General features: G+C 40.1%; 1 protein-coding gene across 2 annotated transcripts; it reads right to left on the reverse strand.

Moving 5' to 3' along the window:
* Positions 1 to 206: 206 nt before the first annotated feature.
* CCDC14 (coiled-coil domain containing 14) lies at positions 207 to 11,262 on the reverse strand. Of its 2 annotated transcripts, none has more exons than XM_053982870.1 (13): positions 11,153 to 11,262; positions 10,079 to 10,134; positions 9,547 to 9,610; positions 8,785 to 8,857; positions 8,550 to 8,690; positions 7,310 to 7,549; positions 7,126 to 7,220; positions 5,636 to 6,200; positions 4,967 to 5,108; positions 4,264 to 4,343; positions 3,607 to 3,825; positions 3,389 to 3,521; positions 207 to 2,313 (listed from the first exon to the last, which is right to left on the reverse strand). In XM_053982870.1, the coding sequence occupies exons 1-13, from the start codon at positions 11,183 to 11,185 to the stop codon at positions 1,338 to 1,340; spliced, it is 2,817 nt and encodes a 938-aa protein (XP_053838845.1). In that variant the 5' UTR covers positions 11,186 to 11,262; the 3' UTR covers positions 207 to 1,337. The 2 variants fall into 2 exon arrangements, with proteins under 2 accessions (XP_053838845.1, XP_053838846.1); XM_053982871.1 differs by lacking the exon at positions 11,153 to 11,262 and adding an exon at positions 10,451 to 10,501.
* Between the last annotated feature and the right edge of the window lie 5,503 nt (positions 11,263 to 16,765).

Consider the following 16,765-nt stretch of genomic DNA (forward strand, 5'->3'; position numbering starts at 1 on the left):
CTTTGTATGACTCAGTTACCAGTAACTAAAATAACCAGAGCTGCTCCCCAGCACAAGGCATGGACAGCATCCTAACTTTAAATATGTCCACACAAGCAGATAACCATGAGGAACTTTTCTCCTACGTGGAAACATACAAGAAAAGAGTGCCAGGAACTGGCAACAGTGTTTTCTAGGAAAAAATAATAGGCAATTCTGCAGAAAAAGCAGTCTTAAACTCATGTCTTTATACTGCTGTTCTTTTTGCAAAGGTATTTTCCCTGAAAAACAGCTCTGAAGCATTGCTGAGGGTATAGAGGCACAGAATGGTAGCAATGGTACCTTCCTCTACCTGTAACTTAAACTTACATTATTCTTGAGACTGAAATGTGGAAAAGCCTGTCAGGGAGAACAGCAGACTGGAATCATTCCCTGCTTCACTCCCACTCCTGTGAGAGCCAATTTGGGTGATTCAGTCAGACTCACTGTATTAATGTCCAAGAGATGTTTGACACCTCAACAATTGCAGAATTTCCATGCCTTCCTCAGGCTGTATATTCTGGTGCTTTCCTAACTGTACTGGTTTGCCAGCTTTTCAGCTAAAGCCTCATTTGTCTCCTTTGTGTCAGCTCTACTGCTTCTGTTCCTCAGCATCATTCTGTTCTGTGTTTATCCACTAGTACTACATTCCCTTTTACTTTAGATAAAAAGCAAATATTTGTAAAAGCAAGCCCTATAACAGAACTGTAGAAAGTAATGGATGATTCTTTTCTTGCCATTGTCTGGACTCTCCACTTCATCAACTTTTTCCTTCAAGTACAATGCTCCAAAGAGAAAATAGTTTTATCAGTGGTGAGTGAAAAGGGATTGCTTCATGTATTTCACAGGATATATCATACACTAAAAATCCCATATTGATGGCTGTCTTTATTTTTGGAATAGCATGATCCTGACTTAGCAACTGTAACTCTCAGCATTTCTGCAGAACTGCTCTCTAACATGCTCCTCTCTGGCCTCTACCTGTGGAACTCTTGCTCATGTGCAGAACCTTACAACAGCTCTTTGGGGAAGGAAAAAACCCACAAGTAAATGAGTACATTTAATTGTGCAAGTAAAGAGTATAAAATAAGTAATAATTTAAAAAGCCATTTCTATTTTATATAAAGAAGCCAGTTATTTCAAGTTGTACACATCAAGGGGAACAGCACCACAGCCTAATGAGAAACAAATTCTATCCATAATTGAGACAGCTAGGAACAAGCTGTTACATACAAATATACATATCAGTACCATACTTAATATACTTCAGAAAAACTTAGTTTATCCAAATAGCTGCAGCCCATTTTGCTGTCTCATACTCATTGTTTCCTAATGTTACTTTGCAGAGTCCTTTGTAATCTGGCTATGTTGGCATCCAAGGCTGCTAAGCTATTTTTAAAGTCCTCTTCATCTCGAGAAGTAAATGTTGAGAAAGAAGATGCGCTCCAGTCAGACCTCCCTGAGAAATCATCAAATGAAATGCAACTAAAATCAGCTGCTTTACTGCCTGATTTCTGAGAAACCCCTGCTGGAAATGGCATCGATGCACAAGGGTATGGACCAGGCTGAGGCTGGTCTGGTTTATCCATGAAATCTTTTGCAGCCCCACTTGGAATGCCTCTTGGTCTCACTTGGACTTTGTCTCCTTCTGTCTTCGCTTTACCCCCTGTAACTTCAAGCATGTTTTCCACAGTCCTTTTCACATTGTACCCAGCATTTAATTTATCCGGTAGAGTTGGATCCTCACATCCATACTGCTGGACAGAGCTTGGGAGCTCACAGTTGTAATCCAGCCTCTGGCAAGCCCCTCTGCTCTGGGGTAGAACACTATTTCTTCCAGAGACTGGCTGCTGTTTTTTAGAGGCACTGCTAGTCAGTGGAATATAAATTGTCTCATCCAGCTTGGTTTGGTCATCTAGTAAAGTTCCAGAATCACTCCCTGTTTCTGCATCTTGCTTCAATGGAGCTGGTGGTCCTCTGGGAGCTGATGTTTGTTCTTCTGTGAATGTACTGTTAATTTTACTTCCTTCAGCAGCAAACTTTTCATAGGACAGATTTTGCTTTTCTACTTCTCCAATTTTGTTTGAGAATTGAAGATCCGTATCTATCAAAACATGATCCATTTCTAATGTCTTAAGGTAAGTTATTACTGAAGTACTCCCAGGAAACAGCTCAGATTGCATCTGCTTTTCATGGTCTTCCAAAAGAGACTTTGAGAGAGCTTTTTCAGGTTTGGGTCTAACATTGTTCCCCATGAGGTCAGACAGAAGCTTGGCCATGCTGCCCTGCAAGGTTCTGTTAGGGTAAAATCAACCAAACAGATTCAAAATCAGTCACCAAAAATAAATAGCTAAAAACTTTTTCTATAGAAACTTAGATTTATCAAGCTGTGGCAAAATTGCAATGCACTTTCTAGATATTGTTATATGTGAACCAATTCCAAGTTTTTTGAATTCTTCTTCAGCTCACTGTGGCTAAAAAGTAACAAAAATAGCACAACCCAGTGAAGTTCTCCAGACTGCTCTTGGTGTACCCGCTTTGAGCAGCACAAGATGAAATAAATTGATGCCAAGAAACTGCTACAAAGCAGATAGAAGCAGTTACCAAAATCACTAAGAAAAGTTTTCTGAATTATTCTTCCCATTACATCTAAATACAAAAACGTAATAAAAGAAGTAATTCTTCTAACTTACTGCTCTGTCCATCAAAAGAGATGAACATTTCGATACTTATGTCTTTAGCATATACACACACACACACGTGTAATGTGACATCATTCTACCACCACCTGGTGGTCACCACAGCATAGAAGTGTCTAAACTTCCACTGAAGAATTTGAAATGTCTATTCAAAATATTCTACTGTTCCAGTCAGTCCAACTAAAAACATAACAGACAACAGTTTTGTTTCCTCTGCACAACATATCCAAAGCAATTGTAGATACGCACCACTATGCAGCTGCAAAAGGCTATTTATATCTGCCAGCTTGCCACTGTTTTCAGCATAAAAGAGCAAGATAAAATAAATTCACAGCAATAGTTCTTACTGGCTAATAGATCCTTACAGGTCTAGTAGATCTGCTATTAGGAGTTAAGACTTCACATAAGTTATGGCAGATAGTATTTTACTTTACCACAGAATTCAAGTCACAGAATATGACAACTCTGTTTCAAAACAAAATTACAGCAGCATTGTAATAAAACTAACTGCAAAGAGGTGGTTTAGCTTATGTGACCTCCCACCACCAAGGTACTAAGACTACAATAATCCATAGGCTGGAAAAAAAACCCCAAAACCCCAAGGATTAAAAAAGATTTTTAAAAAAGAAAAATAATGTCAGGAGGCCAAAAAAAGGCTTAGCCAATAGTACCTGGTTAATTCCCTCAGTCTCTTAACTTCTGCATCACGCTGACGTAATGTTATGCCCAAAATCTTATTTTCTTTCTCTGAAGCTTCCAGCTTCAACTGAAGGCTCTTCACAGTTCCTAATGCCTCTTCCACTTCTGAAATGCCAACAAGAACTTAAATAATTACTTTTTTTAACTTTTAAAATGCTAAACAAAGAATAACCAAATTGAAAACACGCACCAATCTTGAGCTTGGTGGAATGAATATCATAATGCTGTTTGTTTTCTAGCAATTCTTCTTCTTTATCTTGAATACCTTTTACAAGGTGTTTATTTTCTTCTTTCTGACTTTCTATTATTTTCAGTAGTTCTTCATTTTTAGCCTGCAGTGAATCAAGGCCTTTCTGCGATTCTTTCAATTGACTCTGGAGCATCATATTCAAGGACTGCAAAGAAACCACTACCAAAAGTAAAACAAAATGTTTAAGTGTTTTGTGTGGTAGCTTGAATTTCTAAACCAAACTTTTAAAATTATCTTGGTAATATGAATTTTGGTTACAGACAGAAGGGTTGCTTTCTTTGCAACAAGATAAAGCTCAAGCTTTCTTCTTAATTATTTAATCAGTCATCTTCATTTTCAGAGGCGTATAAGAAAAAATAACCTGCATGGCAGCTGAAGAGCCAAATCCTAGTATGTGGAGTCTAAAAAGGCCCAATAGTCCATGCAAATGCAGTTCCAGCATTAGACCCACTTAGTTCAGCTAAAGGCCACAATACATACAGACATATGAAACAATAGATATATAAATAAAAAAAATAATATCTATGGTAATAAAGCTTTAACAAATATGCCCCCATCAAGCAAATATGCCCCTATCAAGCATTATTGGTACTTTACATTCATAGTTGCAGCTCTGTCCAGATGTTTTCTCACTGCTTCCTTGTTCCCTAAGTTGCTGGTTTAATATTCTTAGTCTCCTAAACATGAATTGTGAAAAAGCACAAATTCAGAAGTATAGAATACAATCAAAAGGACTGCACTTTAAATTAGTTTGGTGAGAAGTTGTTTTTGAGAATTAAATGTCAGGGAATATTTCAGAAATACAAAGAAGTCTTAATAACATATTTTTCTTACATTCTGGTACTCCAACACAGAAGACCCTTTCCAAGTATCTGATAAATACCTGGTATATTTCCAAGTATCTGATAAATACCTGGTATGTATCCCTCTTCTGACATAAATGCTACCCAGTTATGTGAGAACCTCCTGAAATGAGAGACACTTTTGCATTTGAGAATAAACTACAAAAAGAATATGAGCAGGCTAACTATCTTGTTAGGGCAGTTTTCAGAGTGATGCATTCACCCTACCCAATCAAAGGCCCTATCATGAGGTAACTGATACTACCAAAATACCAAAGTCATGCTATGTGTTAATTATTGTTTTTTAAAGTGTATGGCCTTACCAGCACACTTTCTAATTCACAAATATTGCACAGACAAGAAGGGAAGAGCCTTAACAAAGGCAATTTAAACCAGAGCAGTTAGAGATGCTTTAGGTGCAGCTGCAGTAAGCACAGGCTCACTGAGGAGCTCCCCACCTGCGCAGCTGGGCATTCTCACTGCGCAGAGGCTGCAAAGCCAGAGCTATTTCAGCTTGGATATTCCTGCTTCCCACCACAGCTGGGAGCAAGGATACGGAGTCTTCTACTTCACTCATCAACCTCAGCATTTCTGAGTCACCTGCAAGAAGTGAGGGAAAAAAGAGACTCCATAAACCTATAAATCTATAATAAAACTAAAGTTTTACATGTGATTAAGCAATCTGCAAAGTGATTTAATAGTATCTGGGGTTTTTTCCCCCAAGAAAACTTCATCTTTAACTATATTTATTTACAATTGTTCAGCTTGAATATGAAAGCTATGCTTTACATCCTCAATAAAACACAACCCACCATCTTTCCAACCAGCCTAGTTGGGACTGCTATTGCAATTTGTCCACACCAGGACCCTTCTCAAGGCAAAGCTCTGTATATGGAATAGCAACAATCTTTATCTTGCTGTCATGATAAGATTAAAATATTATTAAAATAATTTAATACTTATCCAGAGTGAATCCTGAAGGTTTTACAGTTGTGAAAAACCACAGTAAGATGTCACATATCATCTGACAATTACAACTTCCAGAAACTGAAGTTGCTCACTCCTTTAATCAAGCTCTTGTGTTATTTGTATGCAATAACTCTACTGCACAATGAAAATGTCCTCACCTTGATCTGTTACCAGTGCTCTGAGCTCACCCATAAGATACTTTACAGTCCTAACTTTAAGGGCTGTTTCTTCTGGACTTTCTTTTCTAGATTTTAGAGCTTTCTTCACATAACTTTCCTTACAGCTTGTATCTTTCACTGGAGACATGTCTAGTACATTCAATTCATCTTCTTCACTGACCATGTCCTCACTGTGCTCCTCAGGAGTATCCTCCTCTGTGTCACATGAGCCATCATGTTTTGCTGGACAGTGATGATGGCACCTCTGTTCAGTCCTGCCATTCAGCATTTCATGGGATTGTAACAGGGCTTGTAAGCACCGCATCAAATCTGCTTCTTTCACCTGCTGCTCTTGGCCTGGGGCCATCTCTTTGGCAGAAGATTTTGGGACCAATGCAGGCAGTGAAGGGGTTGATGCTCCCGGTGCTGTACAGGGGATCACACCAGGAAGAGCAGCTCCAGACTGTGTTTGTGCAGCAGCAGCAGGAGCAGCAGAAACCACTGGGCAAACCACAGGTCCTCCCATTTTTGGCATACATTCATTGGCACTGTCTACAGGAACACCCTGCATAAAAGATATTCTAATTAAATAAAAAATAAACATGATTTTTAAATCTATAGGAGGAAAACCCCAAACAGGACTACCCTTGTCTGACTCAATGTAGACTTGTTCATTCTTTGCTAATTATAATAACAACTACTCCTGTATAATAAGGAACACTTAAAATGTAAATCAGATTTAGATTACCTTTAATGTTATTGGCAACATTAAAGCACAGATCTTTTACAGCAGTTCTGTAATGAAAACCCTCAGCAGTTTCCTGAATCCAAGCAGAACAGGGAAGAAAATAAATATAAAGGACAACACTGTTACCTTTCAGTATTTTAAGTAGCTGAATTTTTTAAAAGCCAAGTTCACCACTAGCTACACATGGACTGCCTGCAGATGGCAGGTAAATCTACAGTCTTACAGATTCAAGGTAGATTCAAGCCCTTTGCCACATTTCCTGAGGTGGCAGCTGGTATTCTCCATCACCTCTATCTATATACTGAAATACACAGGCATTTTAACATGTGGCTCTAAGATAATACAGCATGTCTGAAGAAATAATTGCCTTGATCATTGGCAAGGAAAGCTCCATATGATATATGAGTTCTTCTATCAGGAGTTGCTTAATGATCCTAGTGTGCATTACTGAAAATGCAATTAACAGTAATCAATAATTTTCTGCACTTTCGACGTTTGCTGTCCTTTACAGAATTCCCCAGGCAGAGGCAAGCAGCCAGCTGAAATGCCTTTAATTTCATTTTTTGGTGTCTACATAAAATGTGTTTTGAATTGGAGTGTTTTGTCTGTGCATCACTACTGTTTGAAATACACAATTTTTTAAAAGGAAAATTATTAGGAAAACTGACAAAAGGAAATGTATAAATAAGTAGGCAGTGCTAATTCAATGTTTATTGATAGTGAGAAACAAACTTTTACTTACTGACTGAGTGGATAAGGGGTTAGCTGAATGCTGCAGGGATAGTGCTGATGTGGAGGTAGGTAACTGATAATTCAAAGCTGTAACATTTTGACATCCTAAAAGAAAACAACACTTATAGATCAGGGTAATGTGGGCGAAACTCATGCAGCTAAATAGTCAACTCTACATTAACAGGTCCACTGACCCTGGTTTGAGGTAGGAGAAGGAGTTACAGTAGGAATTTCATTACTCTTCTGTGGGGGTTGGCCAGTTACCAGAGACATCTGAGTTTGCACATGGTCATACAGTTTCTGATATGACCCTGGAGAGTGCTCACTGCAAGGCATATGAATTGGTTGAACCATCTGATTCTGTGCTGCACTGGAAAGTTCCTTCTCAGTAGAAGGTGTGGTAGATGAGGCAACTTTTCTATTTGATATTGGCACTGTAGAAAAAGAAAGAACAAAAAGCTCCAGTTGAAGTTGCCTGTCTTCCTGATCTACACAAACCCACTGTATTGTCTGGCAGATTCTGGAAGGCTCCCTTGAAAACAGAAACAAAGATCCTATGGCCCAGGATACCAGTCAGATTTTGATTCACCAGCAAATTAATCCAACAATTTTTTCTTCCAGATAGAGCAACGTAAACCCATTGGACAGGCAGCTGTCCTTGAAGGAAGCACAGAGACTTAATCCTACAGAAGGCCAGTTCTAAAACAATTCTTGAAATCTCTGCTTTGGTATAATTAAAATTCTGTAATTTTACAGTGCTGGGAAGATATCAGCTACATGCTCACTTCCTACAATTCCCATTGGGCATTCTGCTACACACCTGTCTATAGGCTCCACTCACCTACCAGATTAGAAATTGCACAGAAGAAACAGGGTGCACAGAGGCAGAAATGATAATAAATTAAATATTTCCCCTGAGAGCAAGTCAGCTGACAGCATGCCATCTACCTTTCTATTCAGTGCTTTAGCCACTAAACCATTTGAGGTCTTGTCATTTCTAGCCACACTTCCCTGTTTCCACAAATCCTTCTTTGAGAAAAGCATTACTGGACACTGAACTTCAGACCAGTTCCTAGCTGTGGATCCTAAACTGAGACCAAGGACTGCAATACTTCCCTGTCCAAGAGAAATAGGGAAAGGGTACTATCATTCTCCTCCACACTTCCTACCAGATAAACCTGATGATGTTGATACTTGTAAACACACTCAACTTTCTTCCTTGTACCTGAAGTTTAAACACTTGTGAATTTCAGTAATTGTTTAGTAAGGTTTCTAAAAGGTACATCCTTCTGTGGAACCAACCCATGATCAACCTGTAACAAATGGCAACAATTATGTGAAGCCTTGCTGAATCTCTCTAAGTTGAGGAGTCTTTCAAGGTTGCTTGAACAAAAAAAAATAATAAATAAATCAAGCCTAAGAAAGCCCACTTACCAATTTCTTTTTGGACAGGGGCAGGAGTAATGATTCTTTTTAACCCTTTCTTCTTGGAAGTATTTCCTTTGGTAAGCAAAGGCTTGGAAGTAAATTTAAAGGTAGTTGTTTTCCCAGGTTGTTTATGGACAGTCTCTCTTCCTAGTAATAATTGAAAGAAAATGTGGTCAACAAAACAAATCAAGAGAGTATTACAAAACCTAAAAATGTAAATTGTGTTTTCAATAGGTACAACCTGTAGCTTCCTTTTGTAAGATATTCTTCAGTAAAGCTGCACAATGGTCAAGTCCATTATGAATAGTATCAACCTGCACAAAGAGCACTGCAGTGAGTAAATGAGTAGCACTGTTTTCTTTCAGTAAACCAAGATGATGTTTTAGAGGTGAGTGTACTCAGGTGACAGGAGAGATCTGCCACCTGACAAAGAACAACTCATAACCAAAAAAATATATAATTTCCCATGTACTACTTTGCAATTACATGGAAGTTTGCAAACACACAGATTCTGCAAAATAACTAAATTGTGCTGTTGCACCCATGTCCATTTGCTTAATTTTAGGTTAATTCTTATTTCCATGTACATTTAAGCAATACAGCCTACTTGTATTTTGAAGAAAACTGGCTCAGGACTACACAAAACCAGTACTGCAGCACTGACAGTGCTACTCTTTCTTTCCAGCACAAAAACCTAACAGGGGCAGCTGCTCTTTTGTGAGAGTCAGCCCATGTCCATAAGCAGCTTATTTGTGTTTGCAAAATGTATCCTGTGCCTTGAGGAGATCTGTCAGAGCCAAACTCACTGCACACAAAGCCCATTTGCTCCTATCTGCAAGATGCAGTACAGACACTCTTGCTTGCCTTGCAGGAGCAATTTCAGGTTCAGATGCAAATTAATTAGGATCTAAATTAATCTGGCTTTCTTCTGTTACCCAAGGTATTCCAATTTCCCTTCTCTTTAGATAACAGGGATGGCTGTGTTAAAGAGCCATTTAATTACCTGATTGGCAGATTCAGTGGAAGAGAATTCTACATCAGAATGACATCCTTTCCTTAAGCCAAACCTGAAAAAGGGAAATTCACTGTTTATACCACCTCCTTAATGGGAAACAAAGTAAAAAACACTTTCATTTAATAATAGCAAGCAAAAGAAAATTAATTTCATCATGAAACAAAATAACTTTCTATTTCTGAAAACTTTGCAAGGCTGCAGCAAACATGTTAAGCAGATAATAACAATTTATGTCAAAGTAGAATTCAGTCTCCACTCAACAGTCTTCTCTACAGATAGTAATTATATAAATTCAGTCTTTTTATAAATAAAACATGAAGAGTGAAATCTGTATTTTTACATGCAAAATTTCTATTCAGTTTGTACTTGTCTGTCCAAGGCTGCTTACAACCTTTCAGTTCAAAATGTTTTATACAGACACATAAAGACTTTTTGTTCAAATGAGGTATGACAAGTGTAAGGCTCCCAAATGCTCACATACACACTCAATTTAAAACAGTATTAACGAATAAGGACTTACTGATTTCTTCCATTTGTTAGTTTAGTTGCTCCTGACAGCCTTCCAGAAGACAGAGCCTGTTGATTACAGAAATACACCTTGATTTTCTTAAAGTATTTTCACAACACTTGAAGACTACTATTGCCCACCAATTCCAAGAACTTTTGCCAAGGTGGAACAGTTGAAGGGACGTTACAGCTCTCAAGCCAAGAGTGCAACTGCTGCCAGTAGAGCCTGAGACTTGTGGGTTTCATTTCACAAAATATGCCTTGACAGCAGGATTCTTTGTTAATTTCCACAGCATTCTACAGACACAGCCACTCACTTAAGGACTCTCCAAGAGCTGATGTACAAATGTGTTTCAAATGGAAACCATGCTTGAGAAATACAGACCTGAACTGTGGGGACTTTAAGAATCATCTATGGCCAGAGCACACAGCACAGGAACACAGTCACAGAATCACAGCAGGGGTGAGGCTGGAAGGGACACAGTGGCTCAAGCAGGGCCATCCCAGAGCACATGGCACAGCTCTGCATCCTGACCTGCTCCTGAGCATCTCCAGTGAGGGAGACTCCACATCCTCTCTGGACAACCTGTTCTTCCTCGTGTTCACGTGGAACTCCCTGTGTATTGGTTTCTGCCCACTGCTTCGTGTCCTATTGGTCGGCCACACCGAGCAGAGCCGGGCTCCATCCTCCGACACCCCCCTTTAGCCATTCATACACACTGGTAATATCCGCTGCCAGTCATCTCCTCTCGAGGCTGAACAGACACAGCCCCTTCAGCCTTTCCTCTTCAGGGAGATGCTCCAGACCCCACTGATCGTCGTTGTCTTCTGTGGCTGGAGCCACTCTAGGAGCTCGTGGGCAGAGAGACTGGCCTAGAACCGCACGCAGCGCCTCAGGACCACCGTCAGGTGGCTGCAGTGCAAGCCGGGCTCGGCCTCGGAAGGCCCGACCTCGCGCAGGAGTCGTTACGCGGACGGCGGAGGGGATCCCCCGACGCCCTCCCACCCCCTCCGAGCACCCTCGGGCTCTGCGAGGAGGCCCCGAAGGAGAACCACGCCCGGCCCGCTCCCCCCGGCCCTCACGCACCTTGCGGGGCCGCGCAGTCCTCGGCGCGGCCATGGCCCGGCCCGGCCCCGCCCCCGCCTGCACCGCCCCCGCCAGCGCCGGCCAATCACCACCCGGTCCGTCCGCTCGGGGGCGGGGCTAATGCGGGGGCGGGGCTAACGACCCCGCCTCGCGGCGCGCCGGCGGCCGCGGGCGCGGGAAGGGGAAGGAGATGAGCCAGGCAGCGCGGCCGGGGATTGGCGGAGAGCGGGCAAGGAGCGGACCAATGGGAGGCGAGAGGGGGAAAGGGCGGGGCTAAAGCGGGCCGTGAGGGGCGGTGCGTGACGGCCCCGCCCCGCCGCTCCCTGAGGGAGCGGCCCTGCGGAGAGCGCGGCGCTCGTCAGCGTGGTGTTCGGCCGGGACGCGGGCTCCGTGCAGTCAAAAAATAAGTGGAAAACCGGGTCCTGCAGGTGAGTCGTCACAGAGCCACAGAATCAATTGGGTTGGAAGAGACCTCCCTGCTCATCGAGTCCAGCCTGTGACCGAACACCACCATGTCAGCCAGACCCTGGCCCTCAGTGCCATCTCCAGCCTTTCCTTGAACGCCTCCAGGGTCCGCTGCTCTACCACATCCCTGGGTAGCCCGTTCCAATGTCTAATCATCCTTTCAATGAAGAAATACCTTCTCATGTCCAACCTGAATCACCACTGGCGCAGCTCTGTCTTGTGCTCTGTCTTGTGAAAAACACGTTCACTCTTCTGTGAAAATTTAAAAAGTTCTAATAAATGACAATAGGAAACAAAGATAAAGCAAAGATTATTATGGCTGGGTGCATCTTGGCATTCAGCCAAGAGCACGCTGGTATCTCCGGAGATGTTCCTTAAATACCTTTTTCCTTACATCAACCTGTTGCATATTCATAGGCCTTTATGCATAGTAAACTTTCCCCAGACTAGTTTACATGTTCCAAGAATTGTTTAGCATATCTCCTCCTTGGATCCACCTTTCTAGAATATGTGTATTCCTTGGTTGTGGTTTTGGTCCTTTTTTATCATCACCTTCAGTTTTGGCCCCAGCCAACACCGTCTTCAGCCAGTGAGTGCTGATAGTTGGCATATTTGTAGCTGGTGCCCTCATCCTGTGTTCACTGGGTGTTATCCATTCAAGCAGGCATTTTAACACAAGCATACTTTTATCAGCTATTTCACTACTATGTCTAAGCTCAATCAACAACAGAAATAAAAACTATATAACAAAGTTGCTTTAACACCACACATACAGAATCCATTTTAATATTTGCAAAAAGCCAATATTATAATATGTATCCATAAGAGTCCTCTTGTCCTGCCTGGCCCTTTTGGGCCTGCCTGTGCCACAGGGGCACAAAGGTAAAGCAGGCTGACCTGGGAAAGGAGCTGCTGGATCGTGGTGTGCAGGCTGTATCCTCTGGTTCTTGGTCCTGCACGCTGGCTCCCAGCTTGTTAAACCTTCTGTGGCATTCCCAGAGAACACCTGCGTGCATGGATCATCAGGGGTGGTGCCTCAAGCTCCACATTCACAAACACACAGTCATATACAAGTGGTGCCTCAAGCTCCACACTCACAAACACACACAATGTTTATCACTGGCATATCAGCATTCTGCATTTCCTTACTTTTATTAGCTGAAGAAATAGACCTTGTGAACACACAGAATTGGAAGCAATTACATTTACTGAGGCTGAAAATGTGTTTGCATTACTATGCTATTAAGGCTACTATAGCAGAAGTGTGTATAAATATTCAATATTCTGCTCTCCCAATGTGTCAATTGCGTTGTTATTACCATGTTAACATTTACACTGAAACTGTGACAAAATTGAATTAAAAATATATTGTGACTATATTTATCATCCTGTCAAGAAAAATCTCAAACAAAACAATAAAAGAGAAGGATTTTCTGGCAGGAATTTGGAGACTTTTTCAATTCTTCTCATTGGAAGATTAAAAATTATAAGTTCACTGTAATAAAACAGCTGAAGGAATGAATATAAACTAGAAAGGTAAAAGAGAAAGATGAAAAAAGCTCAAAAAGATGTGTGGCAACTACCAAATTAGAGCCAGAGCCATTGGTATACTTTCTTGTTAAGGTAGTTTCTGGAAGTTTATGGATTAATTCTTACTCAACTGATAGACTTGGGTGCAGTATTTAAATAAGGAAGAATTATTCCAAGGTGTTTAGCAACAGATAATGTAAAAATCCCAATCCGCCCTCAATCCCATCCTTTGGTTTGAAGACACATAGATCAACCAGCACTTCATTTTTTTCATGTGAAGGAAAATGAATACAGAATCAGAGCCCATTCTTGCCACCTGAACTGTTTTGAAACTACAGGCAAGGTTGCCTTATAAATTATTTTGACAAATGCAACCACAAGGATTAAAAATTGCATAAATAATTAAAATTCTCATGGTCACAGAGCTCCAGGTTGTCACTCGTTAAAGACAAGGACAAGCTGTTATGAGACTCATGGTAGAACTGCAAGGATTTGCAGCAGATTTGGGTGAATATGCTGAGCACAGACTCACCCAGCAGAAGATGGATGCTTTTTCTGACACTGGCTTTCTTTACTGAAACAGTGTGGGGAATCACTGAATATCTCTGAATCTGTCTGGCTGTTATGGTAAAATGGAATTAATAAAAAAAGATTCCTCTTTGTCTAACATACTGAAATGCTTCAAGGTCATGAGCTGCATTCATATGTAATATTATACTGTTAGTCATATTTGTAATCAAGATCTCTTTCAGAGAGAAAAGTTAATTCCATTTAATGAAAACATTTTTATCTTTTCCTCCTCTTTGACAGATAACTAACATTACTCAAACACTTCCAGGATATGGTTTTGGATATGGCTGAGGCCTTTGTGAAAGAAAACTGACAATCTTCCAGGTTTCACCCCTATTTGGTGTAGAAATAATATGCTAATTTCAGTCAGAAAAGAAGAAAAAAAAAAAAAGCTGGCAAATGTGAGCTAAATAAAAGCATAGTATATGTGGAAGAAAATACTCAACTCATTAGCCAAGGAAGAGCTGCCTGAATGATGAATAATTAAAACATACATGTGGTTGTATTTGCAATCTTAATGCTTGAGGTGCTGTCCATACTGCATGAAGCATCACTGAAAATAAGAAAAAGCTTGTTCTTACCCTAAATTATTTACAGAGTGAGTTGAAACACCAGAGTCTTACAGAAAACTGTATGAGACTGATGTGCTTAATAATGATGAACAAATACACACAGAACACAAGCTTTTGAGGAGCAGAGATCATTGAGGGAGCAATTCTTAAATAAAGTAAAACAATGATCCTTTGTTGCAGGAAGGAGAGAAAGTGAAGAAAATGAAGCTAAAAAAGTGAGAGAAGACACTCATCCATCAATCAATCAATCAATCAATCAATCAAAGTTTCATCAGAAAATGGGTCTTTTCCAGTACCTACCTAGGAAAACCAAGGCAAGTTCACACTCAGTGTAAGTCTGAAAGTCTCTTGCTACCACTACTAACAAGTTCTAGTGATGTAATTAAATACTAACCTAAGCATGATTGAGTACCAGCACAAACTAATGTTAAACTTTCCTCTGAGCTTTCAAAAAAGTTGTGTGGTCTTAACAAGGGAGCATTTCACAAAATAAGGAACTTTTTATAAGATAAGTAGGGGAAGAATACCAGTCATTATTGTTTGAGATTATTTTGGTAGTTCTTCAAGTCCCTGTAAGTATAGAATTAGGGAATAAAGCTACAACTTGGCTAACAGAAAGCAAATTAACAGATTTTTGTTTATCCACCTATCCTTCAATCCACATAGAGCCAACAGAAAAGAGCAGGTGAATAGCAATGAATATGTAGCTAAGAAAGCAACCCATAGAAAACAGACTTTTTTCTTTGTCCAAGTCAGGCTTAAGGGATGTCTTGACTATGGTAAAATATGATTAGAGGAAGCAGAAGTTTAATAGAGAATGTTTCAGTTGGATAGGTAGAGATATAACGAGAAGGTTAAGTTTGGTACATTATGGACCCTAGAACTGAGATGCAATTGTAAAAGAGGCTTCAAAATTATCTACACTAGATTTTCAATGTCTCACTCCAAGTTCAGTTATGCATAGTGAAAGCTACAGAAGGACGTGATGCATGGGAGACCTGTGGTCTCAGTGGTTCACAAAGCCTGCCACCACATTTTTATTTTCTTTGGAATTAATGTGTCTATAAATGATGAATTTCTTCTTCATATTATATAAATATAGAGGGGGGAAAAATAACTTGGCTTTGGTCTGTCTGCCCACATTTAAGTGAAGGATCTTATATAAAACTCATTAACTGCTCTTCATCCTGAGAAGCTGTCACCAGGACGAGATCAGAAGGCTGTTATGACTTGTAGGAGACATCAGTAAGAGTCGAGCTGTTATGGCCTTTCTGAGATGATGAAGGTGCCGCACCCAGAGTGCTCAGACAGGTGCTGGCAGCAGGCGACACTGTGCTGCCACAGGACTGGTGCAAGAGGCTTGACTTCCACGAGATGGCGGCACGGGCACATGAAAATTCGCTCTGCGCTGGCCCTAAAAGAGATTGGAATTTCCATGCGATAAATCCAGGAACATCTTGGGTTAAGGAATAATAAGAGAATTCCACTGGTATTTCATAAATCTTTGCCATAACTTGTCTTTTCAGGCAATCTTGTCAGTCTCACTGACAAGAGTAATGTTTTATTAGTAATGTGAAAATAGTAATTTTTACCTAAAACATTATTTATTGCTCTACCAAATATAAAATCTACTGTGACCTCAAACTGATCTTTAAAACCACATAGACAACTTTCACAGTATGCTAGTTTAAGAGGAGATTTAGAATCGGATGAGTTTAGGGGAAAAACAAACTAACAACAGATTAATATCTCAGATATTCATTTTCTCAGATATTCATTCTAAGTTATGAAAAGAAATGAAGCAATAGAGGAACAGTAAATAAAAAACCTGAACAGAATTGTCTCTAATTAGAGCATTTGTTCAAATTTCCCATGAGGCAGGTTTTGGAACTAGTACTAGCATTAAGAGTATTGAAGTCAAAGGTCAATGAAATTGGTCCCACCAAGGTTAAATCCTGTAACTTTTATTGTTTTAGGAGAAAATTCATAGATAAGAAAGTTACAATATCTAAGAGACGTAAAAATAATATACTTGTGTTGCAAACAGCCAGCAGAGCTTTAACCACAAATTTCTGCTTGAAGCTTTAACTTCCATTTGAGCTGTACCAGACCATTCAGATGATCTCAGGGGCTCCTTCCAAGCTGAATAATTCTGTGATTCTGATTAAAAACCTTTTTCTTCTACTTTTTTTTTTTTTCACATCCACTTTTGATTATCTCAGTGTAATCTCTTGCCTTGCCATGTCAAGACCTAACCTCATCTGAATTAAAGTTTTTGGCTGGAAAAAAAGCTGGCTATACTGATATAAAACCAGTGCTATAGCCAGTGCTCTGTTAATCCTCCTCATGTTCCCACATAGAAATTATGGGACTATATATGTAAATGTGTACCTAACTGTGCTAAACTGGATGAGTGAGAGATCCTTTCCTAAGATCAGCAGTGAATCAATCACACCAATACCTCTAACTAGTCACA

This window comes from Vidua macroura, chromosome 7 (assembly GCF_024509145.1).
Source record: "Vidua macroura isolate BioBank_ID:100142 chromosome 7, ASM2450914v1, whole genome shotgun sequence".
Classification (NCBI taxonomy): Eukaryota; Metazoa; Chordata; class Aves; order Passeriformes; family Viduidae; genus Vidua; species Vidua macroura.

Coding starts and splice junctions, on each gene's coding strand:
- CCDC14 (XM_053982870.1), bottom strand. CDS start 11,185: ATGGCCGCGCCGAGGACTGCGCGGCCCCGCAAG. Junction 7,221..7,309: donor TTCTCCTACCTCAAACCAGG/GTCAGTGGACCT, acceptor GTTTTCTTTTAG/GATGTCAAAATGTTACAGCT. Junction 3,522..3,606: donor TTCCACCAAGCTCAAGATTG/GTGCGTGTTTTC, acceptor TTGGCATTTCAG/AAGTGGAAGAGGCATTAGGA.